The following is a 20,247-nucleotide window of genomic DNA, read 5'->3' as shown; positions in this document are numbered from 1 at the left end:
TGTGCTAGAGATAAGCCAAATCGGTCAGAAAGTCTTTGTGCTTTGACAATACAAACAATTATGATTCAAGTGTATGATGCACACTCAGGAGATTGAATCTGAATTTACACCATGAAATTAGTGTACCTAAATTGAGAGTGCAAGAAACACTTCCACTGTTAGTCCATTTGCAGCGTGCCTAAGATGGCGCTGGTTTTTACTTGTGGTTAACAAGTCAGCCCACTAGAAATGCAGTCAATTTTTTAATGAGGTCGTTAACTGGCTTAAAAGCCATTCAAAACCTTTAATCTCCCTGAGCAGTGCAAACCCAATGGGACTTTTAACCTTCTCCTCTCTAATCATTGCATCTGAACATCGTACACAGCGTGGGACATTTACATTCACAGCATCCTTGTGAAGCAGAAGACATATTATCCTGGCTTAGATATGGAGAAATGTGGCATGATGCCTTGACTGATTGCCTCAAGGTGTCAGAGCACAGAGCTAACTCTGCCGTCCCAACCGCTTACCCATCCTTCCCCATTAATATCAGGATCAGAAGTTCCCATCTTAGAAAACAGAGCAAGGAAAACATTGAACATCTTGGGGTAAGGGAGAGCAAATGAAGCTTGCAGACCCTTTTCACTGTAAAAAGCAACAACTTCCAAACTGAAGCAATTAACATTTAAACAGTGTATTCCTGGTGCGTCGAGAAATCTGCATTTGGACTGATGTGCACGGGTAGCCCAGATAAAAGGCTGAATTTATAGTATATGAATTTATGGTATTTGGCATTCAGCTCTGAAAAAAACAATTTTGGTCTGCAAGGGAAATAAAGCAGGGGGAGAAGAGGCTGAGGTTAGAGCACATCAGCATCATCTGTACTGTCAAAGCACGGGGCAGTCTCTGTCCCAGGAGGCAGAGACCCTGGGTGCTGGACCTAACCCCGCTGGTAACCCACCACAGGGACTTTCTCAGATCCTGGGCACTGATGCCTGGTGGGAAGGGGACAGGTCACCCAGAGCCGTTGGCGAGAGCAGGAGGGATCAGAACTGAGATGGTTTTTATATTTCTATCCCTCTGTACATCCTTCCTTTCCAATTCCTCTGGTCATGCCCAGCCGCTGTGGATCGAAGATGGGAAGGGGAAGCAGGAGGCACTGGCAGTGCCTGCAGGCATGTGCAGGGAAGCAAGAGGCACAAAGAGCCAGGGCAGTAAACGTAAGGTCTCTCTGACACACACTGTCCTGATTCCAGGCTTCCCAGCCCTGAATCTTTTCACTACTTTGCTGCGCTGAGCCTGTTTGTGCAGCCCTGCTCTACAGAGCCCCGAAACATCAGCTGAAACAGCCTCAGAGAAGAGAATAGCTGCAGAAATTGAATGCCATGGAGATGTGTTAGAAAATGGGAATAAAGCTCATCCCTGCTCTTAGCAAACATGGGACATGGTCAAAATAGTGGGATCCATGGTCTGTGGCACCTTTTCTCTTCCTTGGCTAAGACTAGTTTGGCATGAGCGGCTAAGTCTTAGTCAAGCAAAGTATCCTTGAAATCAGTCCCCCTGGTCATATTTTGTGTTTAAACTAAGTTCTGTCACAGATTAGACCTTGGCAGGGACTACATTATTCTCCAGAAATCTACTTTATATGCTAGAGGAACCTCACCTTGCAGCATCTGCTTTAAGCACTGTAAGAGACAAGGTACTGAATTAGATGAATGATAGATCTGATCTCTTGTGACAGGTACTGTCTTTGCTACTCTTTTCCCTCAAATACTTTTATTCTATGAAAAGGTCTTTAATGCGCCAAGAATTTCTCAAGCAAAAGTGTTTGTATAACTTCAGTCACAGCTTGACCGAGTGTCTAGTCAAAGAGTTAGGGTAATGGTCATTCCCTAAGACCACCAAGAAACAGCGAACCCAAAAAATGCCTGGAAGAATCGTTTTCTTGGACAAGCAGGTTAGGATTAAGGAAAAAATTGTAAAAATTATGATCTCTCTTCAGATATTTTATGACCATTAAAAAGGACCAGGCTTAATTACAGACTTCATTCAACAAAATGCAATGCAAAAAGGCAAACTTCCCGTGAGACAGAAAGACTCATGAGTCAAACGATACCAAATACCATTCACCGTTCCACCCAGACTTTTCCTGAAATATAATCCGCGCTCTAGAGACCAAACTCACTCCCTCTTCAAACGGAACAGAGTTCAGTGTTATTCCCACGCCTGCCTGCGACGTGCTGGCAATCCCCCCCTCCGAAAGCCTTGGCCCTATTCACTTGCCTCATAGAAAGTTTCATGGCCACATCTCCATGCGGTGCAGCAATGCATTGCCCTAGCAAGCAACCGCAAGTCACTAGTGTCCTCTCAGCTGGAAAGACACCTACATTTCAAACTTTCTGCCTGTTATATTTCTGCTGGTGTACGCATCCTGTATTACCAACAGATTATTTTTTTCTTTGAGCTTTATGTTAATAAAAACAGCAAATGACAATATTGTTAAACCGGCTCAGCCTGAGGCATTCCAGGATGCCAGGTACAACACCAGCAGTTGGTTTAAAGAAAAAAAAAAAGTATCTGGTACCTGCTGCAATAATGATATACGGGTCCTTCAAAAGAGTCAGTAACGGTGTCCCCTTCTGACTCTATGAAACAAAAGCTTGGGATTAGAAAAGGCAAAATGTCATCCATTGCCTAGAGTGTTTTACCTTAATACTTACTTCTGCTTGCGCTCTGGATGGCTGCAGAACAAATAATTGAACAGCTGCGAAAAGAAATCAATACTGTAACATTTCTTCAAGAAGAGGGTTAGATGGTAGTAATATGAAAGGGATGTGCTACATGGTGATATTGACTCTTCGTATTTACTGACCTCCATCTAAGAGAGCCAGTGCTGCCAGCACCAGGAAAGGAGAACTCTTCCCCACAAACTCATACATGACGCTCCCAAAAGGTGGGCCCACTGCCAGGGAGGAAGAAAGGACACAGTTGTGAAGCCACATCTCTGACTCTGACCAAACATCCTCTGCAAGCATTTGGGCATCCTGCTATTGGCACTCAGTGACCAAAAAGCTCAATTTAAAAAACCCCACAGATTGATGTTCCTCACTGATCATGACAATAACCATATTCTTCACTCCCCAAAATACTCTTCCCATGTAAACAAAACCCAAAAGCCTCAGAGAGTATTGCCTGACATAAGTATCCGCACAAGAAATGTGCTGCTGTGGGAAAAACCATTCTTAACATGCACCATGAATCTAATCTGGAGACGGCACGATAACATTACACTCGATGAGACTCTCCTGCTGCTTTCATAGATCACAAGTACATGGTTTGGGAAGGCTGGGGGGTGGTTTCTCTTGCCAGCAGAGCCTCCGACTCACTGACCTAATACTCCCATAGCAAGGCCTCCGAGTGCAATTCCCATTGCGTTGCCTCTCTCTTCATCATCTGTATATACACTGGCGAGCATACCCATCCCTAAAATTCATAAAAAAAGAAAAAAAAAAAGCACAACACAAAATTAGGCATCTGTGTACTAGTTTATGGTCATCATTTGCCAGCCCTACTAAACATTATACAGACATGACAGCAGATATCTGTATATACATATATAAAAATATAAATATGTATATTCCCTCCCCATATAATTCACTTTGAAGTAAAAGGGGCTTTGGCAATGTAAATGGGCTCCAAGACCATGTTCTATTGTACAGTATTACTCAGGTAATTTAATGACGCCCTGATTTGCTAGATTCTTTGTCCCTGTCTTTGTCACAGAGCTTTTAGATAATGCTTTTCAACTAGCAGAAACAAAGCTTTTGACAAGTATTCACTATCTGTTATTTATACTCCGGGCGCTTGACACAAAGTTGTGGTGACCACCCACAGCTATAACTGTGGTCAGTGCTAGCTGTGCTCTGGGCACGAGGTACTATGCAGAGATGATTACTTTGAAAACGAGTATTTCAAGTTCACCATCCAAAATTAAAGGATTCTTTTGACCTTTATCTTCACGTGCCTCACTTCTGCATTTGATGATGAACCTTCATTTCACAAAACAAAACATGAAGCCTAATTCATTTGTGGTTTTGTGAAGCACTTGGACACTGAAGATATAAATGCTGCAGAAGAGTCCTCATAGAAATTAAAAATTCTGTTTTCAAATCAAGGTTTAAGCAAGACTCAGTAAATAAGGTCCACAGCTACACAGAAAAAGAAAACAAAATATTGCACAATTGATCATCAAGTGAATACCATCCATCATGCGCATCAAAAAAGCAGAGGTCCTGTGTGGATTAACGTGCTTATTGAAAATTGGGGGTGACATCAAATTGTTTGCATGAACAGTTGAAGAGCAAGTTAGAGAATGGTATCAGAATTCACAACGGATTTTTGAGGTTTGGGGAAATCCTCTGGAAAAAAATAGGAGGCGATACAAAGAAGATAACACAAAGTTTTATACTTGGGTGGGAATAATTATATGCACAAATGCAGGGGGGGTAAACGACTGATTGGCAGCAATACTACGGAAAACTTCCTTTGCCTGTGAGATACATGAAGTGACTCTCACTGCTGTTGGCCCTTGTAAGGGGTCAGAGCCGCTTCTGAGTGCTGGGTCTGGTTTTGGTGCAGCACAGGTGGAAGGTGCGGGTGACTGGAGACTATCCAGAGAACAGCAAGGAGGATGAGCAAGGCTTAGAAAAATATCTGTGAGGGACAACTGCAGGACTTTCAGTTTAAAACCTGAGAGGAGAAAACCGATGTGAGATGTGATAATAGTCTTGCAATATGAAAAAGAGCCACAAAGATAAAGAAAAGAAACTGTTCTTCATGTTCTCTCAAGTATGGGAAGCAGAAATGGGTTTACGTGACAGTGAAGAGGCTTTAGACGAGACATCAGAAAAAACTTCCTAACAGTAAAGGTATTTAAGCACAAAGCTAGATGCTGAGGGCATTTCTGGAGGCTTCTGAGAACATGCCTGTCAAGTATGCATGAGGAACGACAGAGATAAAGCTGATCCTGCCTTCAGGAAAGGGGTGGACTAGATGGTTTCTTGGCCTTTTCTGCTCTATTTTGCAGATTGTCTGTGAAAAAAAAAGTCACGTACTCATCTAAGAGCTGTATCTCAAAGTACATATTTGCACAGGGACTGAGTTAAAGCTGAACAACAATTTTGATTCTGGCATGACTTCTCTTTGGAAACTTGACTTGTAACCTTAACTTGTACAAAGAAAAAAGATGGATTTTCTTCTCGCTACCCCTCCTGTCTGTCTTTGCCTTCCCCATCCCCGCCTCCTCACCCCAGCCCCTGCCTGCTCCCTTAGCCACATGCCCACTCTTCCCACTACTCATCCAGGCTTAAATCTCTCCACTTAACTAGGGCTTGTTGCACAGCTTCAAACCCATACTAACCATAAGGTGCTTCTTGCTCCCACTTCCAAAGCTCAGTCTGGGGCGTTGCATCTCCCCAGCTGCCCCAAGCAGCGCTGCCCAGATGTGGGCTGGGGCAAAATCCCTGCAAAAGGAACCTAGGAGGAATCCAGCTGCCAAATTCTTGTTAAGTTTCTATGGAGTGTATGTGAACCCTGCTTACAGACCAGTCCATCTTGGAAGGGGGGAATTTTTCTGAGGAAGCCAAAAGACACGTTCTTGACAAAAAGCTCTCTTCACCTCCCCTCACAAGCCAAATTTATATTCTTGCTGCCATCACAAGAGATTTTTCAAAGGAAAGACTGTGAAATGTTCTAACATTAACAAATCATATTTTCTCCAGTCTCAGTCTCAGAAATGGTTGAATAATTTGGGCTGAAAACCCATACTCCATTTCACCTACTCATTTAAAACTTATAACCTTGTGTTGGAAATCTGGTACGGGTAACCTGAGTCCAAACTGGCAGACAGCATGGTAAGTCCTTGAAAACAACATTTTATTACAGAAATTTCAGTAACAGACAGAGCTGCTATCCCTCCTACAATAAGTACCAGTGTAAGTTCCTGATGACCTTTAAAATGGCTAAAAATGAATTTAAAATGTTGAAGACGCACATGCAGAAATCCCAGGGCGAGTGCAGTTCATTTAGTGCTCTACCTTACTGCAACCCCAATACCAAGAAAGTCTGAAAAGACATTTGCTTTTGAGCTACTTTATATGAAAGGGACAGAAAAAAAGTTAAATCGATTTAATTGAATATTTTTGTATTAATTATTGAAACTGCAGACAAAATACAATTTAGAAAATTACTAAAAATGACAGAATCCGTGATCTGTATTTTACTCTCTCATCTCTCCTCTTACCTGCCACAGAAGAACAAGAGGAACCCACTCCTTGAAGGGACCTGGCAATAAACAGTAATGTGTAGCTTCCTGAGAAGGCAAACACTACAGAAAAAACAGAGGTAAATTTTTAAAATTAGGTTAACTCTAACTAGGTTAAAAAGTTAGATTTCTTGAAATGATCACAAAAACTTCATGCAATTTAGTCAAGCGCTTACAGTGACTTGTGCCACTTTCAATGCTAACTGCATTATTTTCCCTTATTGTATTTAGATGTGTCGGTGTTGAATTGCTCTCAGGTGTCTAAGCCTCCTGGTAACACCGAATGCAAGCGTACAAGCAGTTTTAACTAATTACTTAGGATTTGATTACATCCTGCTCTGATTCAGCTGCACACAGAAGGAGTGATACGACCGTTCTTCGCAGCCTTGCCTCTCCACGCTGCTTCATTTAAGGCTGCCCAGTCTGAAGCTCCAGGCATTCGGGGAAAGCAGGATTTAACACACATGCACCCACATGCATGCATGCACCGACGTTTTCTCCAATAAGCAAATGGGTGGAGAGAGGTTTTACCCTGGTATTGCCAGCTCTGCAATAGATGCTGGGCAGCACAGCTGCAGGGAAGCCAGCTCCACCCATTCAAGGGCTGTTGGAAGTTCCTGATCCACCCAACAGCAGACCACCAGAAAAATTGCACCAGTGGAGGTGCCTCTCTCTCTCTCTTCCCAAGAGATTTTACACCGGGCTCCGCTCTGCCTTCTGGGACAGAGCTCCCTGGATGCTGCACTCATCAGTCCAACTAAATTCCCCATCCACAGCACTGGAAAGTAGGAGTGTCCCAGAAATCCAAGCACATCTCTGCTTGTGGAGCCTGTGTCGTGGTCAGTGTCATTAAATCTACAGTGAGTTTTTAAAAACTTTTTTCAGCTCCTATCTGTTGACCACCTAAGGAATTTTGCCAGACAGGTTATAGCTGGGGGAAGCTGTTATGCACCAACTAAACCCAAGATCCACGTGCACTTCTCCCACCTGCCCTGTGGCATTGTGCCTCTCAGGCCTTTCACCAGGTCTTACAAAAATCCCTACCCACATGGACAGAGAAAAATCAAGAAAAATAAAGGAAGGAAAGATGTCAGCAGATGAACAGTACTCCCCTCTGCCATGAATTAGACTCACTACTCTTACCTCCATCCCAACCAAAATTTATCTAACGTGTTCGTAAAATGCAGAGTTGTCAGAGACTCTAAGACCACGTAATCTTCTCTAGCACTTCAGTCCCCTTGATGATACAGTTTTAAGGTCATTATTCCTTCTCTTATGTACAGTGGACATGGAAAACTGTTGGTTCCCTTCCTTTTTGTCATAGACTCTGACACGTCTTACATCTGCCTTCTGAAGCAAACCCAGTTCTTTCACCGTTCCTCACAGGCTTCTGATGATCCTCGATGTTCTCTTCTGTACTCTTTCCATCCAGGTCACAACTTTAAGTGCCATGCGAAAACCGAACATAAAACACCAGCTGAGGCCTGATCAGTGCCATTTAGAGCAGACAAATTATCTCAGCTGACTTGCAGGCTATGCTCCTGTTTGCACATCCCACAGTGATGTTTAGCAACGTTATGATACTGTTGACTCATATTCTACCCATGAGCCACTGCAGCCTCACGATCTTTCTGATAAGCCCCTACAATAGCTAGTTGTTAAGGACCCTGCAAGATAGCCCTCTCATGGCCGATAGCCCTCCCATGGCTATCTGTTTAAAACTGTCTGAGCACCGCTTCAGATTGCAAGAACCTGAGAGAAAGATTCAACTAACGAAGAGACCCGCTGAGGTGGGATGGAAGGTGGTGAATTCCCTAGAACATGTTCATAGGAGCGTACTTGTCAAATCTCATCAGCACCACCATCCACATTCAGCAGCCATCCTTAAATTTTCCTTGGAAGTCAGTCACTCTATATCAACAAGAAGAATTCCTAGTAATAATTATTATAGATCATTTATTTAAAAGTTGCATCTGGGCCAGACCAAGTAAGATGTGGACACTTACTGATTGTTGACACAAACATGATGCAGAAGCCAGCAAACAGTGGAATCTGGTAGCCTATTCTGGAAAACAAAATGAACATTCACATTTCTGGGATTGTCTCACTGACATTTTGAGTTAGACTTACTCGCATGAGTGCACACACCGCAAAAACCCAGCCTGTAGTTCCTTGGTAGGCTTTGAACTATTTATTGTGGACCACATGATTGAATTTGTCCGTGTTCCAAATGCCTTTTCATCTGGCACAGCAGACTTTGTATCTGAAATCCCTGGAAGAAATCCTTCTCTCATTAGAATTTGATTGCCCCATTCTCGTTCCACCATAATTGTTCCCAACAAAGCCCCTCTGGGTCTCCATGGGGTTGTCAAGGATATGAGAAGGGAAGATTCGTCTGAGCATGCTGAACTTCAAAATATCCCAGTAGCGTTTCAATGCTCATCTGTTTCCATCCTCATGAGACAATGACTATAATGAGATACGGTCAAACCAATGGCTTTTTTACTGAAAAAAATTGTCATCAGCTTTGTTGGGAGTTCTGCCTCAGCCAGGAGCACTGGAAGAGTCCCAAAGAGCCTGAGAATAATATTTTTGCTTTCCATGGGTTTAGGAGTAAAAAAGGAGCTGATCAAAGCTTTCTTCATCATTAGGACTCTAAACAGCCTGTAGAAATGCCTGGTTGGTATAAGTATTTTCAGGTTTCCAGGAAATAAAGAATTTTCTGTCTGGAAAGCAAATACATTTTTTGAGCAGCTAAAAATGAAATTTCAACAAAAAATTCACAATATACTATTTTTCACACCATTAAAAATCTATGCTAGAATAAAAAACACTACCCAGGTAGCTCTGAAGACAGTCTGTATATTCTATTCAGCATTTTATTCACAGCTTCTTTTTTTGTAGGATTGTGCATCTCAAATGTATTTGCGTTATTTAATGGCCAAATTCTTCAACAATGGATGATGCTTTTCAAAGGAGTACTGATTGACCTCAACTTCCAATGATTTGACAGTATTGGGCATTTATATTGGCAGTATTGGCTGAAGTAGGTCAATCAAATAATGGAAGAGTCTAGAATGGTCCTTTTAATTTTTAATACTAGCAGTCACAACACAGGTAAACCAAAATAATTATTCTGAGCTTTGTTTTTTTGCTAATATAATTTTTATACAATTAAGGACCTTGGATAATGCAAAACTCTCTGAAGTGCAGGGCTCAATGTTCATTATATGTCTCATTGTAACATTTGTTTGAGTTTTGTGAATGAAAGAAATCCAGCATGCACATTTCTCCACACCACAGAAATCTCTAATGAAAAACAATTTTGCCTTAAATATCACCACTATGTTAAAATATGACAAAAACGTAGTGCACAGATTCTTCTAGTTGAAATTTGTAAGTGGGTGTTACAAATATCCAGCAGAGACTAGTTACTCGTGTGGTACTTAACCGGACTGGTATCTCCAAAGCAAATTAAATCCCTGGCACTATCACAGACTTCCTCTGTGGCCTTACGATAATCATTTTAATCTCTCAGCACCTTGATACCTGGCCTGTAAGAGAACAATACTACCTTTTTTTGTCTGCTTTATTTAAAGTGGATGATTTTTCTAAGCCTGTCTCTTCTCTTGCTGTGCGTGTAGTCGGTATTATACAATGGTAAGCCAATCTCCACTGATGTTTCTATGTACATGAGGAAATAAAAAATTACCTGTTACCAACTTCTTGCCTGCCTCAGAGCTGAAGTGGGCACTTCCCTTCCCAGTGGGCTCAGGTAGAACAGGCCACAGAGAGTTTGACCATAATTGCTTTGATTTTGAATTTTTCAATTAAAGAAAGCACTGATAGAAGTACAGATAAGAAAAAAACCCTGCAGGTATGGCTACTGCTGTTGGTGAGCGATATCATCTTTCTTTGTCGTATGAAAGCAAAAGTTGAATGTCCTTATGCCTTCTTCCATTGCAAAGTAAAGTAGGGTTGTGTCTGTCAAGGCCATCCCAGAGGTATCTAGGATGGACCCTGTGGGGGAGAAGTCTGATTTTAGTACAGAAATCGAGCTATTCTTAGACTTGACACAGGGGCCATGAGACAGCAATTTGCTTCTGCTACAAGTACACTGAATTAAAACTCAGTTATTTGTATGAAGACAAATGCCATCCACATTGGCTTCCACATTCACATTTCGATCACTAGATCAGAGACATGAGCTGTGAGATCTTCCATAAACCTTAATGAGTTAAACAAAGAGAAGAGCTATCGTACTAGTTCTAAATGATACTCCATCAAGCTAAAGCAGATATCAATTCTTCCAATGGGCTTCCTACATTTGGAAAGTTTCTGGTGGTTGAAGGCTGTAAGAAAACAAGTATTTTGGAAGTCACTTTTAATGCTCAATGAAATACTGTCCAAGCATTGTTCTTAATTTTTGCAGTCACAGATATCATTCTTCCTTTATCATGGACAAAAGGGTCACAGCAAGGTGTGAAGCGATACATAGCAGAGGATGATGAGAGCAGAACTCAGTCCTACTCTTGCTACCCAGCAGACCATGATGCTTTATCACACACACCCAGGTCTAACACATACCTTTTCCTCCACACAGAAATTAATCATTTCAGAACTAGACTCTGTGGACATAGCTAGTCATTTCAGCCAAAGTCTGCATTGCCAGTGATCCATCATACAAAATGATGCAAAAGTATACAGGTCAGCAGAGGACATGCATTCGTGCTGAATTAAACAGGTCATTATAATCCTCTGAAAAACTAAAAATGGCCTGGAGCTTTACCCACAATTTGGAGATGCACGATTCTGGTGTGCTGTCTCTGCATGGGCCTGCTGAACCTCTAGAAGTCGTGGTTGCTCTTGCTCAGGGGACAGTCTTACCCACACCCAGCTGACACTTAGTTACATATGCAGATTGTCCTTTCCTGCATAATCTTAGCAAACCCTGCCTCTTAGCAAACTCTGCCTCCTCCTGAAAATAGCAGCACTAATTAGTTGGCAGCTGCATCCCCTGATCTGTCCAACAGATATTAGAGAGCAGAGACTGGGAGTTTTTGCTGAATAGTTACACTATATAACATAAATAATCACAAAAAGGAGAGGCACTACTGTAACACCCAACTATTCAGTGATTCTGACCCTTGCCATTCATGTTCTTGCCATGTGAAACCTGTGAATATGCAGTTTCTACTTCTCGGCCATGACATGGCATACTCCATCACCGTTATCTCTACATTTTGTTCCTCTGCATGTGTGCAACACAAAAGAATATTACAGCCTGTCTTCTCTCATCGTTTTTCTCGTTACCATGCTCAACCATGTAATTTTCTTGGGTACTCCTTTCAAAACCCTCCAAGAGAATCTGAAGCAGAGTCCAGCATGTTTCACCAAGGCTACCTGCAGCTACAAGTATTTCTGACATCTGAAAAAGCCAGAGTCATTAGTTGAAGGAGGGAGAGGAAAGGCTGCCGCAGATGGAGAACACCTAAACTACTCCGTTTCAGTCCCACGTTGGCCCCAGATAGCAGGACTGTTTGGAAGTGGATTATACCCATTAACAAGGTTACCCTACAGTAAGACAACCAAGTGATGGGTCCTGTGCAGCAGTAAAATAAAGGTTACATTGACCAGGTTAGCAGCTGTGGATGATTAGAGCCTAATTATCCATCCATTACAGTGCTGCTGCAAATCCACTGATTTCAACTTTGTTGTTACACAGCTACACTGGTACCGCTGTGAGCACCCCTTGTTACGTCTGTCCCGGTTGGCAGTCTGGCTATCTTCTTCACTGCCAGTGAAGACTGGGGAGGATGTATGGCAAGAAGAATATTTCCCTCGAGGTTATGAACCAATGAACCGCCGAATGTGTGTGAAGGTAAGGAAGGACGTGCAGGGTCAGCAGGGACAGGGAGTGTGGTCCACGCACTCTCCACCTCCGTGCTCCATGCTGTAGCACAAGGTAGGCAGAGGGGCTTTGTCCAACCTGCAGAACTGGTCATTTATTTCTCTGCCTCATTCTTTGCATGTATCTTGGTCATGAACATACCAAGGTCCTAGCCACTCTCTTTCATGCAAAGAATTTCAAAGCTGTAGTCAGGCTGGGGTAAAAATGATGATGAAAACACCTGCTCGTTTTTTAATGGTTTTTGAGGCCAATATCGATAAGCACAAGGTTAAAACTACATATTTTTTCAGACTGATAAATAAAGTGAGAGAGAGACATGGCAGGGGAGACATTGGCTCCAGTGGATCGTGGGGCTAGCACAGCTGGGCTCACAGCTTCATTCACAGAGCTTGGTAAGAGTTTGAAAAAAATAACGGAGCAAATCAGTTAGTTGTAGAGGGCACAGCAGCCTTTTGCCCACTCTCTTCACTGGAAAGGTTTAGGCAGAGCCTTCAATCTCCCCTTGCCAGCGCATCCTCCTCACAAAATGCCCTGTAGCAAGCGCTGTGCTATTTGTACAGTTTCTTACCAATTTCACTACAAGGAAAAAAATAACGTGCATCTGAGCCACAAAATCCTATCAGCTCTGCCCTGCAACCGTGCCACGGTGGGAAGTGCGTTGTTGACATCACCTAGCGTTTCCTTTGCTAGGACTTTGTTAGACCAAGGGTAAATCGCGTGGTTTCATGAACTGCAAACCAGTTCACTAAGCCCCGTGTGTGTTTTGTCTGGTACTCCACAGAAAGAGCTGGGCTTTAAATAAGAAATATTTTTAGCAGAACTTACTCCTTGAATGAAACCAATTTTGAAATTTATTTTTAAAAATCTACACCTCCAGTAGTTATAGAAAAAAGGGAAAAACAGCTTACAAGACTTCCAGAAAACCTAAAATGAAGTAATAATTGGCACCAACTCATACGAATAGAACATCCTGTTGCATCCTGTACAAACTCAAGCACTCAAAGCTAGTACATACCGAAAGCCAGTAACTCCACACTCGATTAAAAATCTAAACCACTCCTGAACAACTATATTTGATTGAAAAATAAAAAGACATGAACCCAGTGTGCTACCTATTTGAAAAAGAAACTGACTGGGCATCTTAGCAAACTGCGCACACTGATCTTGAACTAAGCAACCAATTCTCTTTAAGCTGTGATATTTTGCTGAAATTTTGCAAAAGTAATAACGGCAATAACAATTACCACTGAACAGCTTATCAGTGGTAAGGAAGAGTCTTTATAATGATAACTCAGATATTTTCTGTTTCATTTATAATAATCACAATTTTCACTCTGCTTTTTAACTGATTATATACGTTGTTATTAGGAAATGTCAACTTTAGGGGTTTTTTTTGCCAATGACTTCTACAGTTAATTGATAAATGTGTTAACTGATATTTCCCACTAAACATTTCTCAGAAGAAAGGCAGATACTGGTACCAAGATACAAATAACACATGAAAGAAAACCAGTAAGTCTTAAATCTAATTTAGGGCCACTTTGCCACTAAGGTACTCATTTCTGCTGTATGAGAGAAGAGTTTGTCACACAGGACACTGGGATGATGCTCCTTGATTTTTCTTCTCGCACTTGTTGGGCATCTAAGCTTGCAAACCTGCCCCTGTGATTGCAATCACACACCCAACCCTGTGCAAAAAACCAGTAGGATGTTTCCAGGAGGAAATCTCAGCTCACAGCACGCATGTTCACACTGGTGTGTTGTCAGCCTTCTCCTAACAGCAGCAAAGGGAGATGCTACAAGAACATCTACTGTCCCATCGCCAAACCTAAGGATGTATCACGCACATCCCGGCACCCGGCTCCAGGGCAGAGGTGTTACCCCCTGCCTTGGCACAGGCAGCACCAGGCTCCGGTCCTGAGATGCGCGGGAGGGACGCATCGGCAGGGACGAGCGCCCTCTTAGGCAGATGTCTGCCAAGGGAAGAGCAGAGATCATATCTACAGTATGACGTAACTGCGCTATTGAAAAAGTCATCGACAGCGTGGAGCGTATTATTGCCTTTCTCCTGGTTTGGCAGGTTGTGGAAATGATGATACTAACAGGGAAAAGTGAATAGCAATAGGACAATAATTTAGACGTTTAGGAAAATCTAGAAGAATATCTAAAGAACTATTATGGAAATATTATTTGACGTTACGTTACTTTGCCTGTGGATGAGCTATCTTATCCTCACAAAACAATACATAAAATCCAGGTAACAAAAATCTGTCTTCCTCCTCAACTTGCAGCAATATTTGTGGAAAAGTAATTTTGCAATGGCGTACGTATATCTGTGTAGGTGGTGTGCAGTAGGAGATAAGGTGAAATGAGAGAGAAACAAAACCGTCTATCTCATTTAAAGCTTTTCTGTTTAGTTCAGTTCCACAACTGAGTACAGGTTTTGAATTTATAACACTGTGAGTCAAACCGCCGCTTAGCCCTCAGTTTGATACTCTTCTATCAGATTGAAATTAAGATTGAATTGAGATTGAATCAGACAATATATATATATAAGCTGTAAAACCTAAGAAAGGTAGTTTTGGCTTCAAAACCTGAAATAACTAGCATTAAGGTGTGTTGGTTGTTTTGGGTATTGTCACATATGATAGGCATTGACTGCTTAAATAAAAGTGTTTTACAATGACAAATTTCTGCCGCATATTATTTTCTGAAAGGAAAAATTCTTTATAAAAACAGCTTAAATAAGAAATATGAAAATTAGTGACCTGACTAAATACAATCTGGGGTTTATATTTCCTGCAGAGATTGATCTCATATTCTGTTTAGGAGGACTGCAGCTGCTTCTGTGCGGAACAGTTACACAAAATGCTGACAATAAAATCAAATTAATTATTAACACCAAAAATTTAAATGATATTATAAATACTTTTTCATCTCCATGTAAACATCATTAGTGCTCAGATTTGGGGGGGAGGGTTGTAAGTCATTGATATCGGTGCTTACACCCTTGATCCTGGCTCAAATAGATTTTCTATAAAGTACCATTTAAACGTATTTCATTCAAGACATCATATATATGCAAGAATTTAGAGAGAACAATTTGAAGGCTGGGCTAGATCGCGTACTGATGGAAATCTGTGATCCACTGAACTTGGTGATGAACACGGCACCAGCAAAGTTTGACACTTGTTCATTTTTCACTGAAGTCCACATGAATTTCCCACTGATTCTTACCTCCGACGACTCCGAATCATTGAATACCAAATCGCATCAAGAGCTGCGCAACTCTATGAGGGAGGGATCTGAACCCTGCCCACAGTTTCAGTATCACATTTGCCTAATGTAGGTGTAACAGATGTATCAGCAATTCACAGTGCTTTGTAAATACTACATTGTAGTGTCTTTTGGCCCCATATAACTGTATTGAAGACGTTTCAACACCATTTCAGAAAAAAATTCTATAAAAACCTGAGGTCTCAGGAGCTGGAGGAAAAGTGTACGATACTGAACGTAGCAGATGGCTCACGTGCAGCTTACCAATTTATTTGGGAAAAGATGTAGGTGTTTAGAAGTGTTCACCAAACGTATTTCACTAAAATATTCCTCCAGATAAGGTGAGAAGGCCAGTAAGCCAGGGCCACAATAGAATTAAAAATACTTTGTTTGAAATACTAGTCCAGACTAAAACATCACTATAAAATCCTAACTGAGTAAGGTAGCAGAAATAACATACCTGTTTGTCAGCGGCCCTATGAAGGGGTTAGTGATTAGCTGCACTGTTGCTTTTGAAGCAAACAAGAGCCCGACTTGAACATTCTCATTCAGCAGGTCCTTATCTTCCTTAGGGCAGTCAGAGGGGGAGGGAGTCACATTTGCTATCATTTGTTCTGTCTGAGTATGATGCAACTCTCTGGGTCGTGTCTCATCAGATTCGTTTCCAGTAACCATTGTTGAGTTGTCGTAGTAGGAGAAGATGCTCTGAAAATTGTCCATCGTGGTTGAGACTACGTTAGGCTTAGTAGTCTGGATTTCTGTGGCATTTTTCTCATGTTTGATGCTGTAAAGGTAACTGGGAATTATTGGCACTGGAAAAACAAATAGAATATATTGGCATCTTACTATCAGGTTATTTGTAAATGGAATCATGAAATTTTCTTGTTTGCTTTGCCATTGATTCGGAAATACAAGGCTTTCCTACAGAGCACATTAGTAAGGATTTTGAACGGCGGAAACCCAGAACTGAAATAGAAGTTTGCTCATGGGAAAAAACACGCCCGTAACTCAGAAGTGCAGTTTAAAACAAGAAGTTCTTTTACATTAGTCTTTATTTTTTGCCAGTTTTCATAAATATAAGATTTTCTATACAGACATCACTCAGAAAGCAAAATATCAGAAGTATCAAAACCCATGTCTGGAGTCTGTTGCACGTGACTGCATAAATCCATTTATTAGATTGTGAAAACATGGAAGATGAGAAAAGCATTGAAACCATTATTAAACCAAAATATAAAAAATGTATTAAAACACATTTCTAAAATAAACCACAAAAATATTGATAAGTAACAGCCATAGAAGTAAAAACACTCCTATATTAAGTAATCGGAACAAATGTGTTGATGTTTGCATCTCATTATTTTTTAAAAATTTACATTGAAAAGATCATCCAGAAGGGATCTTCTTTATATGCTGTAGGATATTGGCTGCAATTTAATTGCATTAATATGTATCTCAGAAATTAGCATTTCAGAATTTGTAAAAACAGATGTCAGGTTCATTCAATTTAACACTAGTGACAGAATCACCCTCCTTGTCTTGCCTCTCTTCCTGAAAAAGCGCACTCTTTCAATAAGTCTGCAAACTATAATAATTTCCAGGGCTTCTAGCATACATATTAGTGAATAAGTAATTAAATGTTAATAACTTTACAAGAAGGTATATTAATGTAAAATAAAATCCAAAATCGACTTGTGGCATCAGCTTTTAAGCTGAAGTCCCCCAAGAAATTCAGGAGTCTGATTCAGAAGCTGACATTGCAGCATCGTCCGAGAGCCGGCTCACTTCCGAGAAGCATGTGCATTCATGTGTGTGTGTGCGCATCCATGAACCACTAGTTTCTCTGAACCCTTTTCTTTAAATTCATATAAACATTTGAATATGAGGACTTCTAAAACTACCAGTGAAAAATGTTCAAGAGTTTTATTTGAGTAGATTCCTAAATCTTGACACTATGCCCCTGAAGCCAGTAAAAGTTGCATCTTCGACTTTGATCAAAACTTGGATTATTTTATTAAACCAACTCATAGAAGTGCTTTTCTTAAAACCCAGTTAGATAGTTTTCTTATTAACCTATCATTTTAAGGCCAATGTGGGGCAAAGAGGAACTATCGCAAGGAAACAGGCATCTCCAATGTTATCTAGCCTGTTGTTTCAGTTGCATGACCACAGGAGAAAAAGCGATGATGAGCTAAAAATACTGTTATCTGCCGTTCCATGAAGTATTAGTGGTGTTCAGTAGAAAAAAACTATTATGAAGACCTTTTTATACCATTCCTTCTCCTGCAATTAACATAGAAATAAAGTGAGACTTTGATGCGTATGGCAGTGTGTTTACAATACCTAAAATACCATTCGTGTTCAAAAAAAAAAAATCAGTGCTTGAAAATGTTTGGTTTGAGAGCATTAATCATGCATTCAGGGAGTACATCTGTCACTGGAGATTATTTCTGGCATAAATCGAGAGGGGAAAAAAAAAAACCAACCAAACCCCATTCCACCTACCGACTACCGTAAGCAGCATGTTGTCCAGCAGCAAGGCGATGAACACAATCAGCAGGATTAGTTTCCTGGACTGCCGGCTCTCCCGGAGCCAGCGGAGGAGGCTGAGCTCGCCCCAAGCCATGGTCCCCGTCCCTGAGCCGCTGGCTCTGCCTGCAGAGAGACAAAGCCATGAGGGACAAGGCGGGGAGCCCGGGCGGCAGCTCCGCGGCGGGCCGGCGGCTCGGCGGGCGCAGGAGCCCCGCAGCCCCGCGGCCCCGCAGCCCGGCTCCGCGCCCCCCCCCCCGCCGCGCCGCACCCGGCCGCCGACAGCCCGGCCCGGCTCCCAGCTCCCGGCGCGGGTCCCCGTCCAGCCGCACGCTGCCAGCCGGCAGGGCAGGAGCGGGGAGGAGGAGGAGGAGGAGGAGGAGGAAGAGGAGGAGGAGGGGGCGGCACCTCTGGTCCCCGTGTGAGCCCAAGGAGCGCTGGAAGCGGCGCAGGGGGGGACTCCCCTTCTCTCCCCTCCCCTCCCCGGGCAGCGATGATGCTCCGGGGCAAGCAGCGGGCGTGCCGGGCGGCGGGTAGGGCGGCCTGCCTGCAGCTCTGGGACCCCCAAAACCTCTGTGTGCCCACCGAGATCTGCCGAAACAGATACAGAGGGGAAAAAAGTCACCGCTCGTACCCTTAAACGCGCGAGCAGTGTGCCCGTTGGCGAGCCAAATCGAAATAGTGCCGCTGATGGAGTCGTTTCCTAAAAGTAGGAATTTGCACAATTTGGCATTTAAATTGCTCATTTTTCTTGTCTGCTCTGCACAGAATTCCAAGTGTTGTACCCAACCTGTGGCATTTGGTCGTCATCGTTATGAATTTCTTCTCGATCTATGTTAGAAAAGAGATTAACTGCTTTGAACTGATCAAGAAACATGTTTTAACGAAGATTTGCCTTTTTTTAAAATATTGTCTTTCATATCACATGATACACTGCTTTCTTTTAGCCACCCAATGCTGAACTTTGCAAACTGTTCTTTGCTTCACTGTCTTCACTGAGCTTCGCTTTTGGCAAAGGCCACTGAATGTGAGGGAAGTCTCTTAATGAGTTGAATGGTCCCAGAACCAAACGTCAGACTGAAGCTGATGACATCATCACTATGCAAATCATTTATTTCTTTAACTACATTGCCTGCTGTGTATGCTAACCAGTTTAGTGGTGTCCATTTTCAATGCGATGCGATTTCATTACTAATGCAGGTTTCTTAGGAAGCGGTGCTCAAACTTGTGCTGGTGCTTCTGTGGCAGCAATCATTTTGTGCTGTAAGCACCCAGGAATAACAAAAGCCATTTACACTGTGGAATTTTGCCAACGTAAGTAACAGTAGAAGATAAATGTTTATGATCTAAATTGCTCTCTTAGGTCCTAATCCATCTCTGGATGAAGTTTAACAGGCCTTGGGAATGGGAGTAAATTTTCAGTACTGTGTGTTATTGGCTATACACAGATTTTTCTAAAAATAATGAAAACTGGGAGAGGATATGCTGATAGCACATCTCTCTTTTGTTTGCATGCAGGTAGCTTTGATTTTATTTGACATGTCCACCATGTATTGTTTTTATATGGAACCTATTATGCTGGTACATGACAAATATCACCCAAGGCTATTAATAAGCTATTGATTCTTGAATGATGGCTTATAAATGGTTTGTCTTTTCCAAACTTTTTTAACCAGCAGCTTCAGGAGTTGGGCACATTCATGTTTGAATTTGAATTTCCAAAACAGAGCTTCTTCTGCTTCTGTACTCAGAGGAAATAGAAAAGTATGATCTACTGGACTGGACTGGGGAGAAATGTTTCATCTTCCAAGTATCAGATCCTGAGGGCATTTAAACAGCAAATTACATCGTTTAGTTGAGAACTTGTGTGGAGTGCAGTAGGAGAAGGGGAACTCCGGCTCTGGTTAGCAGCAGAAGCAGCATTAATATGGGATGTGTGACAGAGAAATGTCAATAGCAATATTCTACCAGGAAAACATGGGTTTGGCTATTTTGTATTCCCAGCAGTTCACAGGAGAGTTAACTGACAGCGGTGCGACTGTTTTTGTCACCTGTCAGAAAGCAGATGTGGAGAGAAATAAGATGCTTTCCCAGCCATTTCTGATGAGGGACATGATTGTAGAAGCAACTTGCTTCTCTCTCAGTGTCATCTACGTGACAAGATGAACCTCCCCTTCCCCTGACTCCCCTCCCAGTCCTTTCTTTTAGAATATTTCTCCTCTCCATCCGT

At 42.1% G+C, this 20,247-nt stretch overlaps 1 protein-coding gene across 1 annotated transcript in view; it reads right to left on the bottom strand.

Moving 5' to 3' along the window:
* SLC18A2 (solute carrier family 18 member A2) overlaps positions 1 to 18,364 on the bottom strand; it is a 31,305-nt gene extending 12,941 nt beyond the window's left edge. Inside the window, exons 1-9 of the mRNA XM_075155144.1 lie at positions 18,289 to 18,364; positions 17,994 to 18,143; positions 15,949 to 16,300; positions 8,308 to 8,366; positions 6,281 to 6,364; positions 3,370 to 3,462; positions 2,852 to 2,941; positions 2,700 to 2,743; positions 2,564 to 2,624 (exon numbers count right to left, since the gene is read on the bottom strand). Of these exons, the coding sequence (XP_075011245.1) occupies positions 2,564 to 2,624; positions 2,700 to 2,743; positions 2,852 to 2,941; positions 3,370 to 3,462; positions 6,281 to 6,364; positions 8,308 to 8,366; positions 15,949 to 16,300; positions 17,994 to 18,114 (904 nt within the window). The 5' untranslated portion in view covers positions 18,115 to 18,143; positions 18,289 to 18,364. The remainder of the gene's footprint in view (positions 1 to 2,563; positions 2,625 to 2,699; positions 2,744 to 2,851; positions 2,942 to 3,369; positions 3,463 to 6,280; positions 6,365 to 8,307; positions 8,367 to 15,948; positions 16,301 to 17,993; positions 18,144 to 18,288) is intronic.
* Positions 18,365 to 20,247: the final 1,883 nt, after the last annotated feature.

The sequence above is a fragment of the Calonectris borealis genome, chromosome 7 (genome assembly GCF_964195595.1).
Source record: "Calonectris borealis chromosome 7, bCalBor7.hap1.2, whole genome shotgun sequence".
NCBI lineage: Eukaryota > Metazoa > Chordata > Aves > Procellariiformes > Procellariidae > Calonectris > Calonectris borealis.
The sequence above is the reverse complement of the archived record's forward strand: the minus strand, read 5'-3'. Positions and strand labels throughout refer to the sequence as shown.